Consider the following 26,921-nt stretch of genomic DNA (forward strand, 5'->3'; position numbering starts at 1 on the left):
ACGCAGCCACAGCCCTTTCGTTTTACACACTGCCTGAGGCTGCTTTTGCACACTGCACAGGGAATGCCAAAAATACTGGCCATCTGGCCCTCTGCGGAAGAAAATACAGTGCTGTATCATATACCTGCAACTTGTTTGAAAGGAGTAGAATGTGAAAGATCTCAGCACAAGAAAAACATTTTGGAACTATGTAAGGGGATGGATGTTACCAAGATGTACTGGAGTGTTTTTCTTCATTTTGCTTTATATGCATATATAGAATGACTTATGTTTTAAACCTGAAACAAAGATAAAATTTTGTGGTCACTTCCATCTCAGCAAAACATAAAAATTTAAAAAGAAAGATTGCCACTCGGGGCTCAATGAAAGCAGAGAAGCTATAGTTTTTCCATGACCAAAGAAACAAATCAGAGTCAGATTTCTATCTGAAAAGATACAAAGTTTTATTAAACAAACCTGGAATCAACAGTATTATTTCATAAATTAGACAGCAGTAAAATCTTCCCAGGGTGTGTGTGTGTGTATATATATATATACACAAATCACAGTGATTTTCATTGTGCAAGGAATGGAGAGGTGTAGAAACAGGCTTTTTTTTTTTCTTTCTTTCTTTCTTTTTTAAACCACATAAGAAGCTGAGACGATCAGGGCGGGGCTCCCAGTATGACTCGGGCAGGAAGATGGCACCAGCCCTGGATGCTTCATCTCTCAAGAAAGAAGGAACCTCCGACTGCCCTGCAGAGCCGGAGAAACCGTCTCGGGGAGCCAGGAAAGGCAGCCGGTGAGCAGAAACGCTTCTGATCCCAGTTGCAAAAAAAACACACGTGCCATGAGTTTTATTTAAATAACACAGGAGTCCACACGGAAGAGCAAAGAGAATATCAACAGAAAACGTCTCCAGACACAATAACTTAAGAGGGTTCCAGAATATTTTCCTTTTTGATTATCAAGGATTGTGTGTGGTGGTGACCACACGGGGTCAGCAGGAACAAGCTCGGTATGAAAACGTGATGCTTGGTGGAAGCATCGCTCACCACTGAACCTCCACCAAGACACAGACAGACAGACAGACAGACACACAGACTCAAATATATTATTTAAGACAATCATACACGTGCTCTTCTGTTTGTTCTTGGTGAGTAGAAACGACCGCTCAAGTTGAACTGATTAGTCAGAAACAGGTCAAAGAGTATACAGTATACACAAAGTTTCAGCAGGTACAGAATACACGCCGGGTAGATGGACCAACGGGAAAAAAAAGAACACAGGCACCTCATTTCAAATCTCAACTGGGAACGAGCAAAAGACTTGCACGATGCTGTCAATTTTGTGATGCAAAATCAAAGGGGTGGGAACCAAAAAAAAAAATAATAATTCCAATCTTTCCTGCACCTGAAGCTGCAGGGAAGACTCTGTTGTGGGGAGTGAGTGCAGTCTGCAGCGTTCACCCAGGTGGGGAGGCCCTCGGTGCCTGCAGAACAGGGCGCCGGGGGTCCTGCATGAAGAGGATGGAGCCAAATCTCACAGCTAAAAGTGGTTCCAATCGAGAGGCAACGTAGGTCGGAGGCAGAAACGGCAAAGGCAAGTCACATCACTCAACTGCTTGGCGCGGCCGGTGACTCGGATGGGCGGCAGGTGGGTCCCAAAGTGCAGATGGAGGCAAGGAAACCAAACATCGCCCGAGAAGGTGAAAAGCAGGTGAAGCCAGACCTGCTGGAGGAGCCAGAATGGGAGGCGTTTTAAAGCGTCGTGATGCTGTGACGTGCACGCCGGTTATCTGGTGACTGCGTTCTTTTTTCCTTTGCATATTTTGACAAATTGACACCAGAAATCATGGTTGCTGTTTTTTGGGTTTTTTTTTTTCCATTGCTGGCCAATGATACATGTCTGCTGAGCAGGATATCCCAACTGCCATGACCACGGGCAACACGCCATTATGACCGACTGGCGTTTTATCTCCTTGTGAGTTTTACAGATGGCTCTCAAAGCAGGCTGGCTTTATTCTTCCCTGAGGAAAACAAGACCCACTGCGATCCACCTCTTGAAATCAATGCATTTCCTAAAGACTTTATAAATTTTTTTTTTTTGGGGGGGGGATAAGGACCATTTTTAAAGTCTTTACTGAATTTGTGACATTGCTCCTGTTTTGTATTTTTGGCTTTCTGACAGTAAGGCCTGTGGCATCTCAGCTCCCCCGACCAGGGACTAAACTCACACCCCCTGCCCCCAACATTGGAAGGTGAAGTCTTAACCACTGGGCCACCAAGGCGGGGGTGGGCGGGGAGTCCGAAGACTTTTTAAAGAGTATTGTCACTTAGGGAGATATTGCCGACTTGTCAAATGGCAGCAAACAAAAACCAGATCTCTCCTTTTCCGGTCTGAAATGTTGTCACGGTGGCCGTGAACTTTCTTCAAAACCGTGCACACCCTGATTACTTTTGATCCAAGACGCGAACGTGACAGAACGCCTCCAGGGAGTGAATGATTCTCTGGTTGTCTGCGGTGAGCCGTTCACGTGTTTAAGACTCATTTGGATCACGCCCAGCATTGCATGACGTCAGACCATGTAATTTACGGCCCAGCCACCAGCACACAATGTTTTCAATGACTCAGTGGGCACCAGGGGTGTGTGAAAGGTGAGGTAAACCCCGCCTGGCAGTGTTGGAATTCCTCCTCCCTTCCAATTTGCTTTGTGTGGCTGATGGTCAACCACCATGCTTTTATGAAGAAGCAAGCCACCCGCGGTATTTGAACCTTTGTTTTCCCTGCATAGTTCTTCAAAATTAAGGCAAAATTAACGCATTTCCATGCGTTCTTGTGCTGTTTCCATTTCATAAATTAAATCCTAGAGAAGAAGAACAAAGCCAAAAATATATGCATCGGGATCAACATGTGTATTTACAATTTTTGTATCGTGTTCAAGAAAGGTGTTTCATTTATTTTGTATTTTGTTAAGCATAAGGCTCCAAATAATACTCATTTATTTTTATAGTCAGAGGACTCAAGACTTAATGTTTTTCCTGGTGGGTCTGTATCTCTGTGCAGGTTCGTGCTGCTCATTTAACCTTGTAACATTCAATGACGTAATAGTTCAGGAACGGCATGGTAAGATTTTAGTCCCGGTTGGCTCACCATTTAATCCAAAGAGCATGGTGATGGAAAAGTACAGACCCAAAATAACAGTTCTCTGGGAACATTTTTCCAAGTGCACCCTTTGAAAGCAAATCTTTAATGAGTTGCCCATTGTAATGTTTGTTTTACTTAATCGTGGACTCTCTCGGCGGAACGGACTGCTCTCTGAAGACGAGGTCGTTTATGAGAAGGGGGTGATTCAGCGTCTTCGGCTCAAAGCTTTTATAGGTGTCATTTCTCTTCACATCTCCTGCAAGCACACACACCCCGTGTCTTCTGATCCAGGAGCTGCTGTTGTTCCATTGCGCAGTCGTGTCCGACTTTTTCTGACCCCACGGACTGCAGCACGCCAGGCCTCCCTGTCCATCACCAACTCCCAGCGCTTGCTCAAAATCATGTCCATCGAGTCGGTGATGGCATCCAACCATCTCATCCTCTGTCGTCCCCTTCTCCTCCTGCCCTCAATCTTTCCCAGCATCAAGATCTTTTCCAAAGAGTCAGTTCTTCGCATCAGGTGGTCAAAGAATTGGCATTTCAGCTTCAGTCCTTCTGATGAATATTCAGGACTGATCTCCTTTAGGATGGACTGGTTGGATCTCCGTGCAGTCCAGGGGACTCTCAAGAGTCTTTTCCAACACCAGTTCAAAAGCATCTATTCTTCAGGGTGCAACTGGTCAAATCTGACATAAACATGTATGTCCTTTGACATTTGTGCCACATTAAAAAAAAGTTTACTTTTCCCAAACAACAACTCTCCACACCGGGAGATGTGCCTACAGAAGCGAGGGGAGCAAAAGCTGGGAAAGACACACCTTTCTGGCCCAGCACAGGAAAGAAACAGTGTGGACAGCAAAGAACTCACCAGGTGACCCAAGAATACCTGAGTTGCAGAGACCTGAGAAGAGCTGTAAGTTGAGGGCGCAACCCAACCCTTGAGAGCAACACCTCCCGAGGGCACACTCTGCCTGCAAGCCTGTGGTCCAAGGAGCTGAACTTTTCTGGCCAGGAAAAGGGAGGATGCAGGGCTTGTGGGGAGGGAGGGATCTCAGAGGTCTATTGGGTGAGCCCCCGCAGCCACTGAAGGCTCTGGAACCAACTGCTTAAATGCACAGACCTCCGCCAGGCAAGGGCATGGCTGGACCCTATGACTGGATTTTACACAACGGGTTTGGGCCACTCTTGTCTTTCCAGCTGAGTCAACAGGAAAAGCACGGCCTGCTTTTTCACAGCAAAGGTTAGAATCAGAAAGCAGAAGAGAAAGAGGGTCAAGAAGGCAAGGAGTGAGGATGCCAAGCAGCTCTGAGCACGTCCTGCTTCTGGGAAGACAGACGCAAGCTTAACCAGCGACGCGTGCTCACGGCGACATGCTCAACACCTGGCCGTCGCGAGCGACAGGGTTCACGGTCCTCACCCAACCCTCGGGTCCAGAGGGAAAACAAAGCTCCCCCCAGGCTTGTTCGGCACAGGCCCAGCAGGTCTGTGAAACCAGAAGCACACGAGCAGAGAAACCAAGCAGAAACAAGGAAGGTTCAAACGGTTCCATCGTATCCCCTTCCGATCCTTGCTTTTCCCAAAACCAAAGGGGAAAAGAAAAACATGTGCGTTAAGTTCCCCGAGCCAGCGCTGAAAGAGAGACTCTTCCGTATCGGGAGATGCATTTTTGGTCCAGGGATTGAACCTGGAATATGAATAGCTAGCCATCTCCCTACAGAGTCTGAAATTTTTTTTTAATGCCACAGACAAAATTCCTTGAAAAGCATCTGCGGTCAGTGGCTAGTCTTGCATTAAATTCTAACTCACATCTCCTTCCTTTGCCTTCTGGTTTCAAGACCCAAAGGACTATATATACTGGATACAGACAGTCATAGGATAGAACCATAAAATGCACCTAAGATGATAAAACATGCATAAAATTTTGTCCAGCAAGACAACAGATTCATTAAAAAAACAGAAAAATCTGAAATATAAATATAATCTCTGGAAAGCAGGAACATGTACACCATGACACAATTTCTGTGCTCCAAGCATACCGCCTTTTTTTGTACACAGACATGAGCAGACGCACAGACACACACACAATTTGTGGTTATATCTGAACAAGTTCAGCTCAAAACTTAAAAAGTCAAGTCTATGAAAAAAAAAGAAAACAAAACGAAACCATGATATTCCAGTAGGAACACACACGACTAAAAAGAAGAAGAAAACCTGCAACCAAACGAATGTTCAAAGTATCCTACTGTGCAGTCGGTTTCCAGTAGATTAAATAATTCCAGGGCCACGAACGTCAACAGCTCTGCAATTTCTTTATACATATCCAGGTGCACACAAATGCGGAAGCATCCTTACTCCGAGAAGAAGATGCTTCCTCGGGTCGCATCGGTGGGCCACTGTGTGTTCCGGGCAGGCTCAGATCACCCTGTGTCTGGCATGAAATAAAACCAAGGGTTTGGTTACTTTTGCAAATGTTTATTCTTTTTTTATCTTTTGCTTGTCCTGTGTAGCACATGGGATCTTATTTCCCCAATCAAGGATTGAACCTACACCCTGCCCGCCCACCTACCCACCCGATTGGAAGCATGCAGTCTTACCCACGGGACTGCCAGGGAAGTCTGGATTTTGTTAAGCTTTCAAAACACCTGGGTACCATTTGTCATCTAAACAGGAACAACAACGGAAGCGCAAAAGAAGCCAGATTCCTTTCACAATCTTATTGCAAAGACCCAAAAGCCTGAACTCTACAGAGCAACAATGCCGGACATACAGTAACTTGAAAGGAGTTTTTTAAAGGTGGGTTCTCCATGTTCCATAGAAATAGCCCAAGCTCGTCCACAATCTGAAAAGAGATTCAGCCCAGAAAACAGAACTGGGTCCCCGTTTCCTGGTACGTTGCCACAGGACCTCACCATCGGACAAAACATTTGATGATGAAGAAAGAAAACCACACGACCCAGACCCGCAATCTAAGTCTGCTTCTGTTTTGTAAATAACTTCAACCACAAAGACCCCCTGTATGGCACAGGGGACTCTGCTCAGTACTCTCTAATAACCTATATGCGAAAAGAATTTGAAAAAGAAGAAATACATGTAAAAAAAAAAAAAACTAAGTAAGAAATTTAAAAATAAACAGAATTCAACTGATACAGGGCTTCCCGGGTGGCTCATATGGTAAGGAATCCGCTTGCCAATGCAGGAGACCCGGGTTCCATTCGCTGGGTTGGGAAGATTCCCCTGGAGGAGGAAATGACAACCCACTCCAGGATTCTCGCCTGGAGAATCCCATGGACAGAGGAGCTTGCTGGACTACAGTTCACAGGGTCACAGAGAATCAGACACGACTCAGCGACTAACACTTTCACACACTTTCAAGTGATATCATGGATGAATGAAATAAAAGACGCCTTGATATTTCAAAAATCAAGACATAAAGATATACCTTCCAGGCGGGGAGTCCCGAGGTCAGAAATTCTTGAAGACATCCAGCTCTTTCTGTGACACCGGCGGGGCAGAAGTCCAGTCGTTCTCAGGATACGCTTCGAAGTTGGAGGTATCATCCTCGCTGCACAGCTTGGGGACGATGGGGGGCTGGGGACCAGCAAAGATACAGTGCCGTGGTCAGAGAGGAACAGTGTTCACCCAGTGATGTTACATTCAGCCACGCTTCAGTTTTACTGCACTTTGCACATACTGTGTTTTGTTTTGTTAATAAATCAAAGGTTTGCAGAAACCTTGCCAGTCTGCACCAGGAATTTGTTACGTTTAGGCAAGCCGAGTTTTATCACACTTTTAACAAACTGTATTTGTTTTCTTTTTTTTTTTTTTTTTAAATCAAAGCTTTGCAGAAAGCTTGCATTGAGCAAGTCTGCACCAGGAAGTTGTTACATTCAGGCATGCCTAGTTTTATTGCACTATACAGATACAATTTTTTTTCTAAATCAAAACTTTGCAGAAACCTTGCACTGAGCAAGTCTGCACCAGAAGTTGTTACATTCAGGCACGCCTAGTTTTATTGCACTATACAGATACTATTTTTTTTTTTTTCTAAATCAAAACTTTGCAGAAACCTTGCACTGAGCAAGTCTGCACCAGAAGTTGTTACATTCAGGCACGCCTAGTTTTATTGCACTATACAGATACAATTTTTTTCTAAATCAAAACTTTGTAGAAACCTTGCACTGAGCAAGTCTGCACCAGAAGTTGTTACATTCAGGCACACCTAGTTTTATTGCACTATACAGATACAATTTTTTTCTAAATCAAAACTTTGTAGAAACCTTGCACTGAGCAAGTCTGCACCAGAAGTTGTTACATTCAGGCACGATTAGTTTTATTGCACTATACAGATACTATTTTTTTTCTTTTCTAAATCAAAACTTTGCAGAAACCTTGCACTGAGCAAGTCTGCACCAGAAGTTGTTACATTCAGGCACGCCTAGTTTTATTGCACTGTACAGATACTATTTTTTTTTCTAAATCAAAACTTTGCAGAAACGTTGCACCGAGCAAGTCTGCACCAGGAAGTTGTTAGATTCAGGCACGATTAGTTTTATTGCACTTTACAGCTCAGGTGGTAAAGAATCCACCTGCAATGCACGAGATGCTGGTTCGATTCCTAGAGCGGGAAGAACCCCTGGAGAAAGCATAGGCTATCCGCTCCGGTGTTCTCGGGATTCCCTGGTGGATCACACTATAAAGAATCTGCCTGCAGTGCGGGAGAGCTGGGTTCAATCCCTGGGTCGGGAAGATCCCCTGGAGGAGAGCATGGAAACTCACCCCAGCATTCTCGCCTGGAGAATCGCCATGGACAGAGGAGCCTGGTGAGCTATAGTCCACGGGGTCGCAAAGAGTCTGACACGACTGACCGACGAAGCAGACACGCACACACACACATACTATTTTTTTTTTTTAATGTAATCAAAATTTTGCAGAAATCTTGCACGGAGTCTGCCCCAGGAGGTTGTTATATGTCAGCATGCCTCATTCTATTGCTTTTTGTACGTACCGTGTTTTCTGCACTCTGAAGCTTTGCAGAAACTATTCACTGAGCAAGTCTATCTGTGTCCTGACTCCAACAACACTGCCTAACTTTTTGCTCTGTGTCACATTCTGATAATTCTCACATTTCAGACTTTTATGATTTTACTTGTTAGACTGATCTGGGACCACTGAGCTTTGATGTAACCACTGACATTGCTATCTTTTGTTTTGTAATTTTTCGATTAAGGTAGAGATGTTCTTGAAGACTGTTCGCCACTCCATGGACTTCAGCCCGCCAGGCTCCTCTGTCCATGGGATTCTCCAGGCAAGAATACTGGAGCGGTTTACCAGTCCCTTCTCCAGGTGAACCTTGCTGACCCAGGGATCGAACCAGGACTCCTGCATCGCAGGAGGTCTCTTTACCGACTAAGCCACCAGGGAAGCCCGACTCTTCAGCTAAGGTCTTCCCTCAACAGTGTGAACTTATTAACGACTTGAAATCACTTCATTAGGGATTTCTCCTAAGGAAGTGAGCCACAGACTCAGAGCCCGTGTTTGTGTTCAGGAGAGCTTGAGGCTTCCCCGGGTACGAGCCGCCCGACTTGACGTGTGGTCGTACCTTCAGCTTCCTTTCCGGGACCGCGCCCCAGTCCACGACCCGGAACCACCGGTGCTGTTTGACGTCCTCGGCTCCGTTCTGCAAAAGGGACAGCCGGCATCAGCGCAGAGAAGGCCGGAAGGACAGGAAAGCGAGGAGCACAGAGATGCTCCGTACGATTCCACGCAGAGAAAAACACGGCTTCGCTATGACGCGAGCCTTTGTCCCCGGAGAAAACCATTAGTGAAGGCATCTGAGCGTCATTACACACTTTTGCTCATCTTAGAGAGAATGCAGTCCTGGTGTTCGGGCTTACCTGGTGGCTCAGGGGTAAAAGAACCTGCCTGCCAATGCAGGACTTGTGGGTTCCATCCCCGGGTCGGGAAGATCCCCTGCAGAAGGAAATGGCAACCCACTGCAGTGTTCCTGCCTGGAGAATCCCACGGACAGAGGAGCCTGGCGGGCTACAGTCCATGGGGTCGCAGAGACTCAGTGACTAAACATCAACAACATGATGTTCACGCGTATAGTGCCCTGGACGACAAAACCAAAAGGTGATTATGGTTCAGGCCTTCCCAACGTAAAGTGGCATTTTCACCTGGACAATTTCCTTCAGCTGAAGCTGTGGCTCACTGTGTGTGTGTGTGTGTGTGTGTGTGTATTAGTCGCTCACTCGTGCCCGACCCTTTGCGACCCCATGTACTGTATAGCCCCGCCAGGCTCCTCTACCCATGGGGATTCTCCAGGCAAGAAGACTGGAGTGGGTTGCCATGCCCTCTTCCAGGGGATCTTCCCGACCACACAGACAGAACCCAAGTCTCCTGCGTCGTAGGCGGGAAGCTTTACCACCTGAGCTACTTTTACAAACGTATAAAATGAGGTTCACAAAATGATGTCATTTGCTCACTATGGCCCAGAGATTAGGTCACGTGACTAAAAATGCAAACTGAGCATGTCACACTTGAAAGATGGGTTTTTGTTTTTTATTTTTAAAAAGACCTTGTAGCGTGTGGGATTTTAATTCCCCAACCAGGGATCGGAACCGGGCTGCCTGCCGTGGAAGCCTGGAGTCTTAACCACGGGACCGCCTGGGGAGTCCAGAAACTTCAGAGAAGTGGTAGCTACAGGGTACTGGCTTCTTTGGGAAGGAGCAAGCCTGCTCTTTAAAACTGTGGTGACGGGCGCATCATTTTGCAAACATATCACGAGCCATCCAAGACTGTCGGATTCAAAGGGGTAAACCACATGGCACGTGAATGAGAAAACGGAGGTTCAAGGGCGTGGGGACACAGGTATCCCTATGGCGGACTCGGGCTGATGTGCGGCAGAAGCCAACGTTAACATCGTAAAGCAATTATCCATCAATGACGATTAATAAGAATATTCAGAAACAAAAAAATACATACAAAAGTCAATAAAGAAAGCGATGATTAGTTAACTTATAGACCACCGCTGAGCCACTGACTCCTTTGGAGAGGTGAGGAGACCCGATTCTGGGTGAATCAAATCTGAAATTTGGCCAATGAAAAGGTAAGACTGTTCTGCCATTGTTGACACGTCTGAAGTCAGATGAGAGGCATTTAAAATGAGTAGCACTTAACAGGTGCCGAGACACTCAGTCGTGTCTGACTCTCTGCGACCCCCAAGGACTGCAGCCCGCCAGGCTCCTCTGTCCGTGGGATTCTCCAGGCAAGAACACTGGAGTGGGTGGCCATGCCCTCCTCCAGGGGATCTTCCCGACCCAGGGATCGAACCCACATCTCTTACGTCTCCGGCACTGGCCGGCACACTTTCCACCACGAACGTCACATGGGAAGCCCCTACCGTCCCCCATACACGGATAGAAATACTAACCTTCATGTTTCCCAGTCTCCTTGTTCTGTCGGTAACAAGCAGTTTCCTGATGAGGTCTCTGTTCGGGCCGGGGCGGGGTGGGGTGGGGAGGAGACAGAAACACACGTTGATACGGACCCACGCAAACACAGCAGGTCAACAGCAACAAAATCCACACCATTCCACACGGACACCCGCCCAGTGGTTCAGGCTGCACGTTGGCTAAACACCTCCCAGCCTTTCTCACCATTGTTGCGTGCTAAGTTGCTTCAGGCAGGCCTGACTCTCTGCGACCCCATGGACTGCAGCCCGCCAGGCTCCTCTGTCCACGGGACTCTCCAGGCAAGAACACTGGAGTGGGTTGCCGTGCCCTCCTCCAGGGGATCTTCCCGACCCAGGGATCGAACCCGTGTCTCTCATGTCTCCCGAATTGGCAGGCGTGTTCTTCACCACCAGCTCCACCTGGGAAGGCCCTTTCTCACCATTATCTGTTCCTAAATAACCTAAACAATTTACGCCATAAGGAGTTGCAGCCCAGCTAAGGCGCAGAGGTTGATCAAATCATCGTAGACATGAACAGCCTTTGAACAAGAGCAGGAGAAACCCTGTCTGCCCTGGGGATGTCTGACCATTCATTTCAAAAATACCTGCCAGGCCAACCCCGGCCAACTACACAACATATGATTCTACCAAAATCAGTCATCACGCTTTTCCGGTGGGTCTAATTATCTGTGGGATTCTTCTCTGGACATCTTTGCTTTCCCGGAAGCAAGGGAAGTATTTTTGTGTTTGCTGGGTCACTGAGATTTTCCTTCTAAATAGCAGACAGTATCAGAATACTGACTCACTGGACATCAACCCTGAATATTCATTGGAAGGACTGATGCTTAAACTGAAGCTCCAGTACTTCAGCCACCTGATGCGAAGAGCTGACTCATTGGAAAAGACCCTGATGCTGGGAAAGACTGAAGGCGGGAGGAGAAGGGGGCGACAGAGGATGAGATGGTTGGATGGCATCACCGACTCGATGGACGTGAGTTTGGGTGAGGTGCGGGAGTTGGTGATGGACAGGCAGGCCTGGCATGCTGCAGTCCATGGGGTCATAAAGAGTCAGACACGACTGAGCTACTGAACAACAATAAAAAAATTAGAACCCAGAAGGATAGAGAAGGCTGCATTCACACAGCAGATGAGGATTCAACACAATTACGTCAAAGTGTGTTTCCACAAACCATTTCCTTTGAGTCCCCCCCTTAAAAATTTTACTGAACTAACGTAATCACTCACAGTACTTACATATTATACAAGGGCTTCCCCGGTGGCTCAGCAGTATAGAAGCTTGCCTGCCAATGCAGGAGATGCAGGAGACCCTGGTTTGATCCCTGGGTCGGCAAACCCCCTGGAGGAAAGCATGGCAACCCACTCCAGTGCTCTCAACTGGAGAATCGCACGGACAGAGGAGCCTGGCGGGCTACAGTCCATGGGGTCGCAAAGAGTCGGACACGACTACAGCGACTGAGCACGCAAAGTCATCAACTCCCGCACCAGCCACCAAACTCGCTGGAGGAACAAGGGCCTTCTTCTCGAATAACAAAGCTGCTTCCTTACTCAGTGTGATGACAAACGGCCTTTATTCGCTAATGATAAATACACCCACTATCTCAAAAGACGTAAAATACGGCTGCAAGTCACGAAGAGGTGACGTGTCATCCCAGCAGAGTCATGAAAAGCTTTCCTCTTTTTGGGGGGAAAAGATGACCCACCTAAAGAGCGTCAGCTGAGCTCAGAGGAACAAACCAGGATGGTACCCAGCGGGGCAGGATGCCTCCACTGGGGGGTTTCTCAGCGGCTTTAGAAATAAACACCCCCGATGACCAAAGACGGCTGACTTACTTGACACTGAACTCCAAATGTCTGGGGAAGTCTATCTTGCCAGCAAGAATCTTCTGATAGATGCCAAAGGCGTTGTCATCGAAAAATGGAGGGAACCTGTTAGGTACATAAAAACAGCTATTTTTAGTGGCCAGAGTGGAAAACAAAAAACACCCCCAGGCTTTATAAGGATGGCTCCTTCCGCCTGACACGGGCAGAAGAGAATTTCATTTTGGGGTGTGCGCTTTCTCCTCCCACCCTGGAGTCACGGATGACTCAGGACCAGCCATGAAGGTGCGGTTCCAAGAGGCCAAGCGTGAAGCACTTTGTCCCAACTGCAAAGGACGGGCAAGTCTGGAAAAGGCAATGCCCACGAGGCTATGTCACTAGCTAGACAACACACAGTGACTTGTTGTGTGTTGTTTAGTCACTGAGTCGTGTCCGAGTCTGTGCGACCCCGTGGACTGTAGCCCCACCAGGCTCCTCTGTCCATGGGATTCTCCAAGGCCAGAATACCAGAGTGCGTTGCCATTTCCTCCTCCAGGGGAATCTTTCCAAACCCAGGGATCCAACCTGCGTCTCCTGTCTTGGCTGGCAACTTCTTCACCCCTGAGGCCACGTGGGAAGCCCATTACAGTCTCGTAACTACAACTAACCCAGCCAGTTGTACTTCTAGGGTAACCAGCTTCTGTGGATCGCGAACCTACCCCGGCCAAGAGACACCCAGCCCTCGCCGAGTGTGAACGCCTTCGAGTGAATAAACCCCCGAGCCGGGCCTGCACCCCTGAGCCAGGAGTCGGTTCCAGCAGCGGCCGGGGGTTCGTATTCCTGCCTTGGATGGCGGCTGTGCATGAGGACACGCCGAGGGACGGTTTCCATTCAGAAACGGGCCCGGGAGGAAACGCGTCATACATTTCCTCCACGGGCTCCCGGAGAATACGGCATGCGGAGCTCCGAGGGAGCTGGCGTGGCACGCCACCGTCAGGTGAAAGGTATGTGAGCAACAGCTTTAACGAGCGGAAAAAAGTCATCAGGAGGGAGCGCTCACCGAACCAGCCAGAGAGAAGGAGCAGAAGGCACGCGTATCCCAGAGGTCGGGGTGCGGGAAGCGGCCAAAGACGGTGCCCAGATCTGACGTGGGTGTTAGTCGCTCAGTCGTGTCCGACTCTTTGCCACCCCAAGGCCTATACAGTCCATGGGATTCTCCAGGCCAGAATACTGGAGTGGGTGGCCTTTCCATTCTCCAGGGGATCTTCCCAACCCAGGGATCGAACGCAGGTCTCCCGCATTGCAGGCAGATTCTTTACCAGCTGACCTATCAGGGAAGCTGGCCCAGAGTTGAAAGTTATCTTCAAGTGTCTATCTTTAATCCAACAGAAACCTTCCAATAATTTATTTATTGGCGCATGACATGGGGTATGGGGTACTAGTTCGCTGACCAGGGATCAAACCCACACTGCTCACAGTGGAAGCTCGGAGTCTTAACCACTGGACTTGCAGGGAAGCCTCCCTCCTTCTAAAGCCTTTTTCCCCCCCCTTTATTTGACTAATTTAACTGAAGGATGACCAACCTAAACAGCATGTTAAAAAGCAGAGACGTTACTTTGCGAACAAAGGTCCGTCTAGTCAAAGCTTTGGTTTTCCAGTTGTCATGTATGGGTGTGAGAGCTGGACTGTAAAGAAAAGCTGAGGGCCAAAGTTTTGGAGTTGTGCTGGAGAAGACTCTTGAGAGTCCCTTGGACTGCAAGGAGATCCAAGCAGTCCATCCTAAAGGAAATCAGTCCTGGCTGTTCATCGGAAGGACTGACGCTGAAGCTGAAACTCCAATACTTTGGCCACCTGATACGAAGAACTGACTCATTTGAAAAGACCCTGATGCTGGGAAAGATTGAAGGCAGGAGGAGAAGGGGACGACAGAGGACGAGATGGTTGGATGGCATCACCCACTCAATGGACATGAGTTTGAGCAAGCTCTGGGAGTTGGTGATGGACGGGGAGGCCTGGCGTGCTGCGGTTCATGGGGTGGCAAAGAGTTGGACACGACTGAGCAACTGAACTGGAGGATAACTACTTGACAATATGGCGATGGTCTTAATAAAACACGCAGCGAGTGTCGTTCACACACGTAGGCACGACTTGCATCTTGACATCAGCCGTGGTGGGCTGTAGACAGAAGGACCGCCTGCACTGCCCCATGAAGGCAAGCTCAGGAATTTCATCTGAAAAAATGCATGGCCGGGAACTTTTCCGGCGGTCCAGTGGTTGAGAACCCACCTTACAACACGGACGACGCCAGTTCCATCTCTGGTTGAGGAACTAAAACCTTGGAGAAAGTGAGCCCAATGTGCTGGATCCACCGAGTCCAAAGTTACACGAGAGTGTCTGCAGGCCGCCATGAAAGAGCCGGCAGGCTGCAACTGACCACTAACCCCCAATTCAGCCGAATAAATGTTCTCTTTAAAAAATGCACGTCAGATAATAGTTGAAAACTTCCCTAAAATGGGGAAAGAAATAATCACCCAAGTCCAAGAAACCCAGAGAGTCCCCAACAGGATAAACCCAAGGCGAAATACTCCAAGACACATATTAATCAAATTAACAAAGATCAAACACAAAGAACAAATATTAAAAGCAGCAAGGGAAAAGCAGCAAATAACACATAAGGGGATTCCCATAAGGATAACAGCCGATCTTTCAATAGAAACTCTTCAGGCCAGAAGGGAGTGGCGAGACATACTTAACGTGATGAAAGAAAATACCCTACAGCCCAGATTACTATACCCAGCAAGGATCTCATTCAAATATGAAGGAGAAATCAAAAGCTTTACAGACAAGCAAAAGCTGAGGGAATTCAGCATCAGCAAACCAGCTCTCCAACAAATGCTAAAGGATCTTCTATAGACAGGATACACAGAAAGAGTGTATAAACTTGAACCCAAAGCAATAAAGAAAATGGCTACGGGATCGTACTTATCAATAATTACCTTAAACGTAAATGGGTTGAAATTTTCAAAAAGGTTAGGAAACAATTCTCATAGCCATCAATAGTTCAGTGTTGAGTTCATGAATAGTTTTTAAGGTTTGGGACAAACTTTAGTATTTGCTATTTGAAGTACTATTTGTAATTGGCATATTACGATGTAACATTGGTCTTCATTTCCAACTTAAAGCGCCTAAAAATGCCTAACAGGTTTTTAGATTTGTGAATTTTAGTTGAAATGTATTTTACGATGTTACGAAACCTGCAGAAATATTGAAATATTTCAGAGAACTTATTCACTGTACATTTAATTTATTTTATTTATAAAAGTTATGAACTGTAGAAAGTTTTACTTGTCGGGTCAAATGCTTGTTGCTTCAAATGCTTGTTGCATTTGAAGTGCTAGTTACAAGAAAATCAAATACCTTCAATGTATAAATGCTATTAAGTTTTTAAAGGACTCTGGAGTATAAGTAAGTTTGTTTAAAGAAATTTAGTCTGTTCAACTTGAAAAAAAAATAAATAAAATTGGATTATTTGATTTAAAAAAAATAAAAATAAAAAATGCACGTCAGGGCCTCCCTGGCAGGTCAGTGCTAAACAATCCGCCTGCCAATGCAGGAGACATGGGTTCAATCCCTGACTCGGGAAGATCCCACATGCCTCAGAATACAGGCCAATTTTGCAATTGTTTTTCCCCATCAGCTATCCGTGATCTGCTTTTTATAGACATCTTTGACCTACCTCAGCATTCCTGGTGGCTAAGAAGGTAAAGAATCCACCTGTCAGTGAAGAAGACTTGGGTTTGAACTCTGGGTCGGAAAGATCCCCTGGAGAAGGGAATGTCAACCCACTCCAGAATTCTTGCCTGGAGAATCCTGTGGACAGAGGAGCCTGGCAGGCTACAGTCCATGTGGTCGCAGAGAGTCAGACACGACTGAGCAAGTTTTCACTTTACTTCTGCATTACAAGGCCAATTCTGACCCCGTGGACTGCGGCCTACCAGGCTCCTCTGTCCATGGGGTTTTCCAGGCAAGAACACTGGAGTGGCTCACCATGCCCTTCTCCAATTAACTCAGAGAGGTCTCACATACTGTTCAGTCACTCAGTCGTGTCTGACTTTTTGCGACCCGTTGGACTGTAGCCCGCTAGGCTCCTCTGTCCATGGGGTTCTCCAGGCAAGAACACTGGAGTGGCTCACCATGCCCTTCTCCAATTAACTCAGAGAGGTCTCACATATTGTTCAGTCACTCAGTCGTGTCTGACTCTCTGCGACCCCTTGGACTGTAGCCCGCCAGGCTCCTCTGTCCATGGGATTCTCCAGGCAAGAACACTGGAGTGGGTCACCATGCCCTTCTCCAATTAACTCAGAGAGGTCTCACATATTGTTCAGTCACTCAGTCGTGTCTGACTCTTTGCGACCCCTTGGACTGTAGCCCGCCAGGCTCCTCTGTCCATGGGATTCTCCAGGCAAGAACACTGGAGTGGGTCACCATGCCCTTCTCCAGGGGATCTTCCTGACTCAGAGATCGAATCCTGGTCTCCCGCATTGCAGGCAGCTTCTTTACCGTCTGAGCCACCAGGGAACCCCTTTTGTCCTAATAATATGCCATTATCTTCCAACAACATATTTTCTAATTGTATACTATATTCCAACATTATCTTTGCTATGATATTCCATATTACCATATTCCGTGAAGTTACATTTTTGCCCCCGTAATAATACAGACAAAAAAAACAGAAGACACAGCAAGTGCATTCTAGCAAAAACGTCTTCTGGGCAGAGGGATTCCATTCTCAGGCAACGCTACCCTCTGCTGGTCAGAAACGCTCAGGAAGCAACATGGCCACCCTTTGCTGTGGGACACCGGTGGAACACTGATCATACACACAGGTGCAGACAGATGCACGATTCTTACATTCTGACACCGCAGGGAATACATTTCAGCCCTTGTGTTTCTGACCAGGACTTCCTGGGCTGGGGTGCTCAGGAAGGGATTTTTTTTTTTTTTTTTTTTTTGGTCTATGTGATTGACTACAGAGGCGTGTGAGCAGAGAGAGAAAGAAGAACAGGAGAAGGGCAATGGGAAGGAGGAGGGGCAGGCGGGGGCGGGGCGGAGTCCTGGGCGGACACCCCAGCCCCACCTCGCCCACCTGCCCGCCAAGCACAGCATCCAACAAAAGAGCCGTGTGAGCGCAGGACAGCCAGGAAGCAGCGGGTCCACAGATGTCCACAGGGAAGATGCTAGATCAGTGTGCCTGGTGTGGGGAAAATGCTGTGCGTGAGTGCTCAGTCCCATCCGATTCTTTGCGACCCCGTGGACTGTAGCCCCGCCAGGCTCCTCTGTCCATGGGATACTCTAGGCGAGGACACTGGAGTGGGCTGCCATTCCCCTTCTCCAGGGGAATCCTCCCGACCCAGGGATCGAACCCGCCTCCTCCGTCTCCTGCACTGGCAGACAGATTCTTTACCGCCTCACGGAATTCCTAGCAACACCTCACAGAAATGCCAGACTTGAGTGTTTAATCATGCTGATACAGGGTGCGTCTCTCTGGAATCTAGAGCGGGGAGGTCAATGGAATTCCAAACATCCCCCGAGGCATGTTTGGGGTTTTCAGGAAAGAATACACTCTTTCCTTTCTGGAGGGCTGTTTCTTCCGAAAGTCCGAAAAAGCATTTCTTTATCCAACATGCCCGCTCCCCAGCTCGGGGCTTCCCTGGTGGCTCAGATGGAAAAGAATCTGCCTGCAATGCAGGAGACTTGGGTTTCACCCCTGGGTCGGGAAGATCCCCTGGAGGAGGGCATGGCAACCCACTCCGGTATTCTTGCCTGGAGAATCGCACAGACAGAAGAGCCTGCTGGGCTATAGTCCACAGGGTGACAAAGAGTCGGACATGACTGAATGACTAACATATACACCCAGCTCTGGGAATCACTCCAGAGTGATCGGTGCATGATGAATCGTATATTCTTGGCAGACGGGGACACTTAGAGACAAAAGATCTCAACAGACACGCCCTGCTAGTCCTCCAAGCTCCTGCTGTTTCCTCCTTAGAGAGCAAGCCAAATGGTCAGTTCATAGCATCATCACCCACAGTGGAAACTTTTGGAAGACTCCACTCCAAGTACGTCCATCCGCTGATCCCCATGCATCAAATCCTGGGGGCTGAGAACCTTGGGAACTGTGGGAGACCCCACTCCAAGTGTGTCCACCCCACTACGCCCTGCACCAAATCCCAGGGGCTGAGCCCCCAGGGAACTGTGGGAGACTCTATTCCAAGTGTCTGCATCCCCTGACAACCCTGCACCAAATCCTAGGGGCTAGGCACTCAGGGAACTGTCAGAGACCCCCCTCCAAGTATGATCACCCCCTGACTCCCTACACCAAATCCTAGGGGCTGAGTACCCAGGGAACTATCAGGAGACTCCACTCCAAGTGTGTCCACTCCCTGACTCCCTGCACCAAATCCCAGGGGCTGAGCCCCCAGGGAACTGCGGGAGACCCCACTCCAAGAGTGTGCATCCCCTGACCCCCTGCACCAAATCCCAGGGGCTGAGCCCCCAGGGAACTGCGGGAGACCCCACTCCAAGTGTGTGCATCCCCTGACAACCCTGCACCAAATCCTGGGGGCTGAGCCCCGCAGAGCAAGCGAACAGGGCGGGAGGCCACAGGCATCTTCCCCAGGGAAGGCATACTCACCCTGAGAGCATCTCGAATATCAGCACGCCAAGTGCCCACCAGTCCACCGCTCTGCCGTGGCCCTTGCTCTGAATGACCTCGGGGGCCAGGTACTCGGGGGTCCCGCAGAGGGTCCACGTCCTGTGGGAGGAGGGAGGGGGGTGTCCTCAGAACTCGGCTGTGATTGGCCGACGCGTGCACCTCAGGAGCGGGGAGGCTATGTCAATGCATTAACCTACACGGAGCCGTGAACCCCAACCCCGTAGATCAACACGGCAGCGCTGTCCTCTGTGACGTTCTTCCTTTTATAAACACTTTTTTTTCAATTTAAGGTTTTTAACTTTTACTTCATATTAGCATATAGCCGATGAACACTGTTGTGATGGTTTCAGATGGACAGCAAAGGGACTCAGGCGTATACATAAACATGTACCCGTTCTCCCCAAAACTCCCCTCCCATCCAGGCTGCCACGTGACATTGAACAGAGTTCCCTGTGCTGTCCACCAGGTCCTTTGCTGGTTCTCCATGTTAAATACAGCAGTGTGTCCATGTCCATCCCAGACTCCCTGACTACCCCTTCCCCCATCCTTCCCCCCTGGGAACCATAAGGTTATTACAGAGGATTGAGTAGAGCTCCCTGTGCTGTCCAGCAGGTCCTTTGCTGGTTCTCCATGTTAAATCCAGCAGTGTGTCCATGTCCATCCCAAACTCCCTAACTATCCCTTCCCCTCTGGGAACTATAAGGTTATTACAGAGGATTGACCAGAGTTCCCTGTGCTGTCCAGCAGGTCCTTGCTGGTTCTCCATGTTAAATACAGCAGTATGTCCATGTCCATCCCAGACTCCCTGACTATCCCTTCCCCCTTCCTTCCCCCTGGGAACCATAAGGTTATTACAGAGGATTGAGCAGAGTTCCCTGTGCTGTCCAGCAGGTCCTTGCTGGTTCTCCATGTTAAACACAGTAGTGTGTCCATGTCCATCCCAGACTCCCTAACTATCCCTTCCCCTCTGGGAACTATAAGGTTATTACAGAGGATTGAGCAGAGTTCCCTGTGCTGTCCAGCAGGTCCTTGCTGGTTCCCCATGTTAAATCCAGCAGTGTGTCCATGTCCATCCCAAACTCCCTAACTATCCCTTCCCCCCTGGGAACCATAAGGTTATTACAGAGGATTGAGCAGAGTTCCCTGTGCTGGATTTTGTCTTTATCCTACCCCAAACATGAAGACAATAACCTTGTCTTCCCTGAGTTTCTTCCTTTTATGATCATGACAAAATGATGAAAGTCACTCTGTCACGTCCGATTCTTTGCAACCCCATGGACTGTGGCCCACCAGGCTCCTCTGGGATTCTCCAAGTAAGAATTCTTGGAGTAATTCTTCTCCAAGTAAGATTCTCTAAGTAGGAATACCAGAGTGGGTTGCCATTTCCTCCACCAGGGGATCTTCCTGACCCAGGGATCAAACCCGGGTCTACTGCATGGTAGCTAGATTCTTTACAGTCTGAGCCACCAGGGAAGTCCTGCTTCCTTTTATAAACACTCATTAAGCAAAACAGACTCGAAGGAACAGTCCTGTTATCACGGCCGTGTGTTGTTCTTGGTCTGTGTGTCCCTTTGCTGCTCAAAAGCAAACCCCCCAAAGTCCTGTTTCCCCATAAAACGATATGAAAAAAGATTCCAGCTACTGACTCGTGAAGCCTGCTGTACCTGGGAGTGACCGTCAGGAACCTGTATGTCTGCTTTGTAAATAAATGAACTGGTTCTCTTCTCCCAGAGGAAAAGCAAATCCACAGTGAAGCATCTTTTCTGCCCTCTCTGCAAAAGGTCTGAAGTGTGTGCTGAGCTTTTGTGGGCTCACTGCCACGTCACTATCAGCAGCGGCATTTAAAAATCCTGAGGTTGAGGGGCTCCAGGATGTTTGGAGGAGAAATAGGTCTGAGAACTTTGGAAAAGGTTTCTCCCCGAGATGAGCTGAGACCTGCAGAAAAGTTAGCTTTGGGCCCCACCTAGAGGACAGCCGGGAAAAGACCCTGATGCTGGGAAAGACTGAAGGCCGGAGAAGGGGACGACAGAGGATGAGATGGTTGGATGGCAGCACCAACTAGATGCACATGAGTTTGAGCAGGCTCCGGGAGTTGGTGATGGACAGGGAGGCCTGGCGTGCTGCAGTCCATGGGGTCGCAGAGAGTCGCACACGACTGAGCTACTGAACAGTGGACATTGGGCTGAAAGCCGGAGATCCAACCAGGGAAGACGGACCCAGCAGAGAAGCTGTCTCCTTAAGTCTCCTGCACCAGCAGGTGGTATTTAAAAAAAAAACAAAACCACTATCAGCACCTTGCTGCTTTGGCTCACAAAATTCTTGAGCTCTGCTGTCCGATCCCATTAGAGGTGTGCTTCCAGCCTGGTGGCACATCCACAGCTGCCTGAATACGGCTGGAAGGTCCAGACCAGCCGGAGGCGGTGGCGGGGAACCATACCCAGGGCGGGGGCGGCGTCTCCGCTTACACGCGCAAAGTTGAGTCTCTGGCTGGCGGCAGCCTCAGGTGAGGGGCCCACACATCGAAGGCTGTATGAGTTAGCAGTTTCCCAAGCAGACCCTGGTAGCCTGACACCTTTTTCTTTTTTTGGTTCTACCAGTTTATTGCTACCAACCCACCTCCCCGCACCCTCCTCAGACACGCGTGCTCAGTCATGTGACCCCACGGACTGCAGGCCGCCGGGCTCCTCTGTCCATGGACTTTTCCAGGCAAGAATACTGGACTGGTTTGCCATGTCCTTCTCCATATCTTTTTGAAGCAAAAGTTTTTTCCAAAAAGACTCCACGCTTCTGGGGAGCTAGAGAGGCATAAATTGCTAAGCAAGAGCTTCAGAATGGAGCAAATATTCTTAAAACTTTACACCTCGAAGTGGAATTGCAGTTCCATGAAACGTTACAAGAGAATTTCGACAAGCCCCAGAAATGTCACTCCTCAGTTAATATCCCCATAGAAAACAGAAAGCTGGGAGGTGAACAGACTTGTGTAGACCCCACGTTCCCAGCAGACAGTTACTGAAAAGCGGGAACAGCTGTCTTCTTGTTTTAAGAGAATTCTCTTTATACTTAAAAAACATTTTCCCAATCCTCCTGGGCACAGAGGCATACGTTGTTAGAAACGAGCTTGTGATTGCAGGGAGTATGGAAAGACAAAGATGGATGGCTGTCGATGCTGGTGGGAAAGTGCTGGTCCAGGCTGTGAACTATCAATGCTCTGCTGTTCCGTTTTGCACTCACTCAGCTCGTGGAGAGAAGGCAAGGTGATACCCACCAGTGTTATCATTTCCACTATGACACGGGGCTTCCCTGGTGGCTCAGACAGTAAAGAATCCGCCTGCAGTGTGGGAGACCCGGGTTCTATCCCTGGGTCAGGAAGATCTCCTGGAGGAAGGCATGGCACCCCACCCCAGTCTTCTTGCCTAGAGAATCCCCATGAACAGAGGAGCCTGGCGGGGCTACAGTCCATGGGGTCGCAAAGAGTCGGACACGACTGAGTGACTAACAGTTTTGGGGGTAGGAGGCTGTTATCCAAGGAGGGAGAAGATGCCCTGTACAACACGTCCAGCTGGTGCTCTGTTCATATTCCCCAGTGTCTGCCACAGAATCCATACTGGGTTTAGCTGTGTTCCACCCAAAAGGCCTAATGAAAGCCTGCTGCTTGTGAATGTGATCTTGCTTGGAACAGGGTCTTGCAAGATGTAACCAAAAGACTGGGAGTAACCCCAGCACTCTTGTCCCTGTAAGAAGACGGAGGCAGACAGATTCCTCTTTACCACGGGAGGACATGGGGAGAATGAGCCGGGAAGAGACCGTCATCAGGAACGCAGGACAGCCAGCAGGCTGATCGTGGATTTCCAGAGCTGGGGGGGTGTAATAAATGTCTCACAGGGTCACACGTCGTGTAGTTTTAAGACCACACTGCCATGATGTCAGTTCAGCTCAGTTCAGTTCAGTCGCTCAGTCGTGTCCGACTCTTTGCGACGCCACGAATCACAGCACGCCAGGCCTCCCTGTCCATCACCAACTCCCGGAGTTTACTCAAACTCTTGTCCATCGAGTCGGTGATGCCATCCAGCCATGTCATTCTCTTTCGTCCCCATCTCCTCCCGCCCCCAATCCCTCCCAGCATCAGAGTCTTTTCCAGTGAGTCAACTCGTCGCATGAGGTGGCCAAAGTATTGCAGTTTCAGCTTTAGCATCAGTCCTTCCAATGAACACCAGGACTGATCTCCTTTAGGATGAACTGGTTGGATCTCCTTGCAGTCCAAGAGTCTTCTCCAGCACCACAGTTCAAAAGCATCAATTCTTCGGCGATCAGCTTTCTTCGCAGTCCAACTCTCACATCCGTACATGACCACGGGAAAAACAGCCTTGACTAGATGGACCTTGGTTGGCAAAGATGTCTCTGCTTCTTAATATGCTATCTAGGTTGGTCATAACTTTCCTTCCAAGGAGTAACCGTCTTTTAATTTCCTGGCTGCAATCAGCATCCGCAGTGATTTTGGAGCCCAGAAAAATAAAGTCAGCCACTGTTTCCACGGTTTCCCCATCTATGTCCCATGAAGTGATGGGACCAGGTGCCATGATCTTAGTCACCTGAGCTTAACTTCCCTTGCAGCACGACCATCTCCACATAAAGTCAGAATGCGGGGGCAGAGCTTTAAGACACGGATGCTGGAGGAAGACAGATGCAGTCCACAGCAAAGGAGAGTGATCGCGATGGTGGCGATGGCGGAGGTGACAACACTGATGGTGGCGATGCTGATAATGGTGCTCATGCTGATGATGCTGGTGGCGCGATGAAAGTGCAGGTGACAATTATGGAGGTGACACTGGTGCCGTTGAGGGTGGCTGTGATAAACTCAGGAGCGCTGACTCTCGACTCGACGTTCACTACCTGACTGGAACTCAACTGTTTCCAGCACACACTTTCCAAGGAGCAGATCCAGCCATCCTTACCGGTCACCCTACCGGGCAGGAGCAGCTGTCGTTTCACAGTGAGGTGCGCCACGCAGGGAACACACAAGTGAGCACAACGTATAACACACTCCCTCCGACCCTCTAGAAATGGGCAAAAACACAAGTCCAAGGAAGGCTAGTGGCCCCCGTAGCAAGCCTTCATTTGTCACTGCCCCTCAGGTGCTTCCATGAACAGAGGCTCTTCGTAAGGGAAATAAACTTAACCTGAAACTCATGAACCACTATCGCTTGGCAACTGTGGGGATACGGGCAGACCGCCTCAGCTCTCAGAACCACAGACTACTCAGCTGGCAGCTGGTGACGGTCGGGGAACCTGATCTCCCAGCGAATCTGTGAAGCAGTTTACTGACGGTGTGTTGGAATCAGGCTTCCAAACAAAATGACATTGGAAACAAAAAAGCAAACCAAACCAGGACTTTCGTGTGGATGTTTGGTAGGCACCAACACACTACTCTCGGAGAAGGCAATGGCAAGCCACTCCAGTACTCTTGCCTAGAAAATCCCATGGATGGAGGAGCCTGGTAGGCTGCAGTCCGTGGGGTCGCTAAGGGTCGGACACGACTGAGCGACTTCACTTTCACTTTTCACTTTCACACATTGGAGAAGGAAATGGCAACCCACTCCAGTGTTCTTGCCTGGAGAATCCCAGGGACGGGGAAGCCTTGTGGGCTGCCATCTATGGGGTCACACAGAGTCGGACACGACTGAAGTGACTTAGCAGCAGCAGCAGCACCAACACACTACTCTAGAGTATTATCCTTCAACTAAAAATAAATAAATGTAAAAGAACAAAATTCTGTAACGCAACTACCCTTCAATTAAAAAATAAATCGTGCAGAAGGAAATGGCCACCCACTCCAGGATTCCTGCCTGGAAAAGTCAACAGACAGAGGAGCCTGGTGGGCTACAGCTCATGGGGTTACGTGACGGAGCATGCATGCATGAGGGTGCAGGGAGACGGGTTGGTAGCAATAAACTGGTATAAGCAAAAATAAATCAATAAAAATTTTTAAATAAAATTAATTAATTAAAAAAAAAAAACTGGCCTCCCCTGGAAGTTGAAAGATTGGGAATCCACCACTGGGGGACGGCACAGGTAATCATCACCACTGTCTCCTTGCTTTGTCCCCTGGGTCCCATCCCTGCTCCAGGAAGATCGCACATCACACAGGGCCATGAAAAGCCCGCGTGCCACCGTGAGTGAGCCCGCACTCCACGACGGGAGAAGCCACTGCAATGAGAAGAGCCTGCAGATCACAACCAGACAGGGGCCCCTGCCCGCCGCAACTAGAGAACGGCCCGAGTGCTCTGCGCAGTCGCTCAGTCGTCTCCGACTCTTTGGGACCCCAAGCACTGTAGCCCCGCCAGGCTCCTCCGTCCGTGGGGATTCTCCAGGCAAGAACACTGGAGTGGGCTGCCATGCCCTCCTCCAGGGGAAGTTCCTGACCGAGGAATTGAACCGCGGTCTCCTCCACGGCAGGCAGATTCTTTACCAGCTGAGCCACCTAAGTACAGCAATGCAGACCCAGTACAGCCAAAAAGAATAACTTTTTTTTAAAAAAAAGGGTGGACGTTATACCCAAGGCTGCCAGTAGTGGGCAGCACCACTACCATCCCACCATAGAATAAAACTGAGGTTTAAAGCTACCTGCTCTCTGCTAGGTAAATGGAAAGTGAAAGGCGTGGAGTATACAGTCCACGGAATTCTCCAGGCCAGAGTACTGGAGTGGGGAGCCTTTCCCTTATCCAGCGGATCTTCCCAAGCCCGGGATCGAACCCAGGTCTCCCTGCATTGCAGGCGGATTCTTTAGCAGCTCAGACACAAAGCACCCCATTTTATTCTTAGCCATGTAAGTGATGAAATTCTATAGGGGAAAAGTGACACTGACTTTAACTGCATCAGAGAAAGGAATCCCAGGAGGGCCCCTGTCTAAAAGCCATCACATATGAGTTATTTAATGTAAGTCAGTTCAGTTCAGTCGCTCGGTCGTGTCCGACTCTTTGCGACCCCATGGACTGCAGCACGCCAGGCCTCCCTGTCCATCACCAACTGCCGGAGTTCACTCAAACCCACGTCCATCGAGTCGGTGATGCCATCCAACCATGTCATCCTCTGTCGTACCCTTCTCCTTCCGCCTTCAATCCTTCCCAGCATCAGGGTCTTTTCCAATGAGTCAGCTCTTCACATGAGGTGGCCAAAGGATTGGAGTTTCAGCTTCAGTCCTTCCAATGAATACCCAGGACTGATTTCCAATGACTGTTCAGGATTGATTTCCTCTAGGACTGCCTTCCTTTAATGTAAAACTGCTCCCCAACTGTTTGCCATAAACAGATGTTTCTGCAACGTGAGGAACAGTTCTCACGTGAACCAACCCCAGCTCGTCACAGGAATGGACACCAGGGGCGTCTGTTCCAGATCTAGCTTCTGATACGGGAGTCATCAGCTGAACCTTCACTGAACAGAGTGAAATTCTAACCCGGTTTCAATTTGAATTTAAATGCAACAACCCACACTCAATGCACGGACTGATAAATGGACGGGAATCTGCTTTCTTTCCAACTGCTTCAAGCGTCACCGCCAATAAACGCAGATCTAATGTCTCTGATGGGAAATCAGGGCCCTCCTTAAAGACACACCAAAGGAGAAAGGGTGTTTGGAATTTCAAAACCTGAGTACCAAAGAATCACGGAGGCCTTCCCTGGAGGTCGAGTGGTTCAGACCCCACGCTTCCCAAGCAGGGAGCACGCAGGTTCCACCCTTGGCTGGGAAACTAAGATCCCACTGCGCCATGTGGTGAGGACAAAAAATATTCACGGAGAGTCTGTGAAGGCTGAT

At 48.9% G+C, this 26,921-nt stretch overlaps 1 protein-coding gene across 2 annotated transcripts in view; it reads right to left on the reverse strand.

Moving 5' to 3' along the window:
• Positions 1-418: 418 nt before the first annotated feature.
• LOC129564405 (cAMP-dependent protein kinase catalytic subunit PRKX) overlaps positions 419-26,921 on the reverse strand; it is a 62,672-nt gene continuing 36,169 nt past the window's right edge. Inside the window, exons 4-9 of one of the 2 annotated variants that reach the window (XM_088833684.1) lie at positions 19,092-19,211; positions 12,431-12,526; positions 10,559-10,616; positions 8,726-8,803; positions 6,566-6,714; positions 419-5,554 (exon numbers count right to left, since the gene is read on the reverse strand). In XM_088833684.1, the coding sequence (XP_088689810.1) occupies positions 6,589-6,714; positions 8,726-8,803; positions 10,559-10,616; positions 12,431-12,526; positions 19,092-19,211 (478 nt within the window). In that variant the 3' untranslated portion in view covers positions 419-5,554; positions 6,566-6,588. The remainder of the gene's footprint in view (positions 5,555-6,565; positions 6,715-8,725; positions 8,804-10,558; positions 10,617-12,430; positions 12,527-19,091; positions 19,212-26,921) is intronic. The other variant, XM_088833685.1, reaches the window with a different exon arrangement.

This window comes from Moschus berezovskii, chromosome X (assembly GCF_049115385.1).
Source record: "Moschus berezovskii isolate FMDL1 chromosome X, NW_MosBer_1.0, whole genome shotgun sequence".
Lineage (NCBI taxonomy): Eukaryota > Metazoa > Chordata > Mammalia > Artiodactyla > Moschidae > Moschus > Moschus berezovskii.